The sequence below is a fragment of the Cajanus cajan genome, chromosome 2 (genome assembly GCF_000230855.2).
Source record: "Cajanus cajan strain Asha chromosome 2, NIPB_CcT2T_4, whole genome shotgun sequence".
Taxonomy (NCBI): domain Eukaryota; kingdom Viridiplantae; phylum Streptophyta; class Magnoliopsida; order Fabales; family Fabaceae; genus Cajanus; species Cajanus cajan.
The window spans coordinates 78,773,182-78,777,764 of record NC_138518.1 but is presented as its reverse complement, the minus strand read 5'-3'; the positions used below and the strand labels follow the sequence as shown (position 1 = coordinate 78,777,764).

Genomic DNA, 4,583 nt, shown 5'->3' with positions numbered 1-4,583 from the left:
AAAGCATAAACATGAGAAAATCGAATTGGTAGTTGAGTTGTGACTACAAAGACACGGAAATTTATAACATGACAAAGACTGATGGGTGAATCGTATTATTTGCGAATCGGGTGAATATTGTAAGTTTCCCATTCCATTCCAAGTTTGACTTGGCAGTGCCGTAGGCGTATGGTGCATCAACACCAAATTGCATTGGAATTGGACTTTAGGTTTATCATTCTTACCAAACGGGATTTTAGTTAAGCAAAAGCTCGAATATCACCCCGTCATTAGCTCACGCGCTCACACTCCTGTCGTTTTCATGCAAACCCACATACTTTGTTTTTTTTCGTATAAATTAAATATTATTAATTGCTACTGTTCTTAGTTCTTACGTAGATGGATACCGCTACCTTTGACGTTTCATAACACTGCACATGCTATGCTAGCTACTTCAAGCTACTATTCTTTCTTTCAATTCTACTCCCAATTTTCAAAATTAATTAATATTTTACACTAATATCAAACCCAACACAAATCCAATGGTGGAAATCACATTGTTCCCCCATGAACTATACGAAGTCAAAGGCCACCGTAGATTTCGCTCCAATTAGAATAAAAGTTATGTTTATGAATATGCACGTACTTTGTCCGGTTTCTCTTGCGTGAAAATAGGGGAGAGGGTTATATTGCCATGTCCGAATTAGCGAAGCAGAGAAAAGAAAAGGGAAAAACGGTAGAGCCTAGTTTCTGTACGGGGGATAGGAGCAAGCATTGTGCCCCTCCCCTACATACTACATATGGTTGCTTTCGGTGCCATTATAACACTGTAACTTGTAAGATATAATGACTAATCATTTTTGCTTTTTTTCTTTTACTTGTAAGTTTAACCCGTAAGATTAAAGAGGTACAATGGTAATTATCAGCTTCAAAGTAGTTTTATAATGTTGATTAATAAAAAATAACTATTGATGTAATTTTTATAAAAATAAATAAGTTTTTTGAATATGATATAATTTCTTTTTATCGAATGACAGTATAAATTATTAATTTTATATTATTATCAGTAAATAATTTAATTTTTGTAATCGTTTTAGGGCTATTTGCAAATTTATCTAATTCAATAAAAATTTGTAAAATAAGTCGAAATTAAATCTTGTAATAATTGTATGAAATGCGTGGAATCAACACCATTATAATTTTGTAAGAATATGTTAGGCTTACATGAAAAGAGATTCTGTTGTGACTCTTGAATGTGTTTATTTTCATTGTAATTATTTAACAGTTGATTTTATTTCTCTAAATTTTCCTATTCTCATTCCTAATCGTAATTGTTGCCACATATTGATCTTCAATTTTTAATCTGATTATGTAATTAATTATTAGGAAAGTGTATGAATAAAGTGGTGGGTTCTCATGTTTATGAACGCATTAGAGAGGTTTTCGATAGATTAGTGATATAGTGGACAATATTCTTAGAGATAAATTAGTGTCCTGCTTCTTAGTATTTTAATATATTCCAATGGTTGTAATAGAAAGTGGGTTGTTTTGTCAGCGGTATGTAGGCGTAGGTCAAATAATTAGTGTAAAAGGTCCCTCCATAGACTTTTATGTTTGTTGATTTGGGATGCTAGTGATAAATAATGAAAATAAAAACGAAAGAAGTATTTGCGTAAAAAAAAAAAAAAAAGGAAATATTATTGTGTGATAATGGATAGCAATACTATAGCATATGAGAATTGAGAAGAAGTAAATAAAAGAAGAATATAGAATAGAAAGATATGTAAGGTATATGGGGTAGAGGTGGAAGAGAAGAGTTGTAGTTGGAGCCTTGGAGGTGGAGGTGGAGGTGGTTGTCGTTGTCGAGGGTTGAGGGTTGGAGGGATGATGTAATCAAGGCGACCGATGGAAGCCTCCCTGGACCCCACCCCACCATTCTGCCTCTTGCCCTCTTGCCCTCTTGCCCTCTTCTCCCGCTCCGCACGTGCCAACACCAAAAAGCGAGCATCTGACGTCACCCAACCTTTGACTCCTTCTCTCTCTTCTTTAAACACCGCTTTCTTGTCCGCTGCATCGCCTACCTCTTTTTCTTTCTCTGTTACACTTACACCGCTCACAACTCACAACTCACAAGTCACAAGTCACAACCAACCATGGTGAGAGACGATCTATACATCAGCGTCCCCAGCTTCTTCCGCTGCCCCATATCCCTCGATGTCATGAAATCCCCAGTCAGCCTCTGCACCGGCGTCACCTACGACCGCTCCAGCATCCAGCGCTGGCTCGACAACGGAAACAACACGTGTCCCGCCACCATGCAGATCCTCCAAACCAAAGACTTCGTTCCCAACCGAACCCTACAGAGCCTCATCCAGATCTGGTCCGACTCGCTTCCTCACCCACTCCACTCGCCCGACTCACTCCTCTCCAAGGACCAAGTCCTCCTCGCCATCTCCCACTTGCAAACTCCTCCTCGCCTCGACTCGCTCGCCAAAATCGCGCGTTTCGCGCTAGATTCCGAGGAGAATCGCGATTTTCTCGCCAGAACGGAATGCTTCGTGCCGCTCTTGGTTGGCCTCCTCGATAATGTCAATGGCGGCGTCGAATTCCTCGAACAGGTGGTGACGGCGTTGGATTTGGTTGTCGGAAAAATGGAAGACGGTGAGAGGCTGAAAAACCTGATGCTCAAGAGGCAGGGCGAGGGACAAAAACAGAGCGTGCTAGATTCTCTGCTTCTCGTTCTGCAACAAGGCAGCCAGGGCGCCAAGGCCGCGTCCGCTAGGGTTTTGAAATCCGTGGCCGTGGACGCCGAATCGAAGTTGTTGATAGCGGAGAAGGAAGGTTTAGTATCGGAGTTGCTGAATCTAATAGCGCCGGAGAAAGATCCGGATCTAATGGAGAGCTGTTTGTCGTGCTTGGTGGCGATTTCGACGCCGAAACGGAGCAAGATGAAGCTGGTGCGAGTGGGAGCGGTGAAGGTGTTGTCGAGGCTTCTTTGGGCTCCGAGCTTGAGCGTTTGGGCGACGGAGATGGTTCTGAAGGCGGTGGAAACGGTGTCGTCTACGAAGGAAGGGAGGGCGGAGATATGCGAGGAGGCGGCGTGCGTGGCGGCGATAGTGAAGAAGGTTCTGAAGGTGTCGAGCGTGGCGACGGAACACGCGGTGACGACGCTGTGGAGTGTGTGTTATCTGTTTCGGGATGAGAAGGCGCAAGAGGCGGTTACGAAGGCTAATGGATTGACCAAGATTCTGCTTCTAATGCAGAGTAATTGCTCGCCCCATGTGCGCCAAATGTCTGCCGATTTGCTCAAGATATTTCGGGTTAATTCCAAGTCCTCTCTTTCTTCTTATCACACCCAAACCACTCATATTATGCCCTTTTGATCCTCCTACCACTGCCTTTCTATTTGTAAATCACACACAAATTTTTAATACACAAACCAATATTCATTTCTACACTCTCTTTTCTCTTCCCCTTTTTTATGCCTTTAATCTCTCTTAATAATTCCATAAAATGTTTATTACTCGCCTTAATTAAATGACCAAAATTAAAATGAAATAGGATATGCTTGTGAAATGTTTCTACTTTCATTCGATTATAAATCGCAATTTCTTGGCTTTGCAATAAAAAAGCCAAACATGGTTTTGAATTCGATTACCGTGTTAAAATCTCTGGACACATAATGCATATTCATTAAATTCATAAAAATAAAAAAAATAAAAAAAAAAAAAAGTATTTAAATTAACAATTGAACCTATATAGAATGTTGTGGATTGAAATTGAGTTGAATAACATGCAGGCATGAATTGAAAGGAAACGCAAATGAGTTGGTATTGGATTGTGAGTTGTGAATTGTGAATGGTGAAACGGGGTTTTGCTTTTGTTTGCTGAGTGTAATCATGCGAGCTTTCTCTTTCATTAAGTATTGTTTGTTTGCAAAGAAAGGGACGAAAAGGATGGGAATCCAAATGGAAAAAGAAAGAGATACATTATAGGTTTGACCACTTGTGTATATTACATGAATGCTTTAAGGGCACTAAACAATGCCCACCCTCGACCTCAATCATAAAAGTTTAAATAAGTAATCCACAATCTTGAGAAAAGGACGGCGTCCATTACAATCCATTAAGACATTATTAAACAAAACAAACATTGTTCTATATTGGATTTTGGTGCGTGTGGATTGGTTGCAAGTAGCAGCAATAGCAAAGGAAAAAAGTTGGGAAAGCATGGTTCCCTAAGCACTATCTTTTTCTCTCCTTTACTTTTCATGTTCTTGGTGCTTTTTTGTACTCCAATGTAGGGTATGAATTTATATGTATTGTATTGGATCAGGCGTATATTGGCGGTAATTACAAGGCCAAGGACGTGCGATTATTCGATGGGGTAGCATGTTGGGACAAATCACGTGACACATTTATAAGGTTTTTATTGAGATCGATTTGAGAGTAACCCATCTTATGTATGGTTGGGTGTGGGGGCATATATATCTTTTGTTTGACCTTTCCATTCAGGTGGATTAGGAACAAACACAAACGTCACTCATTACTATTCATATCTTTTCACTCTTTTTGTTTTTTTATTTACATTATTCATTATTATTA

General features: G+C 39.8%; 1 protein-coding gene across 1 annotated transcript; it reads left to right on the top strand.

Annotated features, from left to right (window-relative positions):
* The first annotated feature begins 1,678 nt into the window (after window positions 1–1,678).
* Window positions 1,679–3,434, top strand: LOC109799471 (U-box domain-containing protein 27). Its single transcript, XM_020360043.3, has one exon. It carries the CDS (start codon window positions 2,133–2,135, stop codon window positions 3,360–3,362), a length of 1,230 nt encoding a protein of 409 aa, XP_020215632.2. The 5' UTR covers window positions 1,679–2,132; the 3' UTR covers window positions 3,363–3,434.
* The last annotated feature ends 1,149 nt before the right edge of the window (window positions 3,435–4,583 follow it).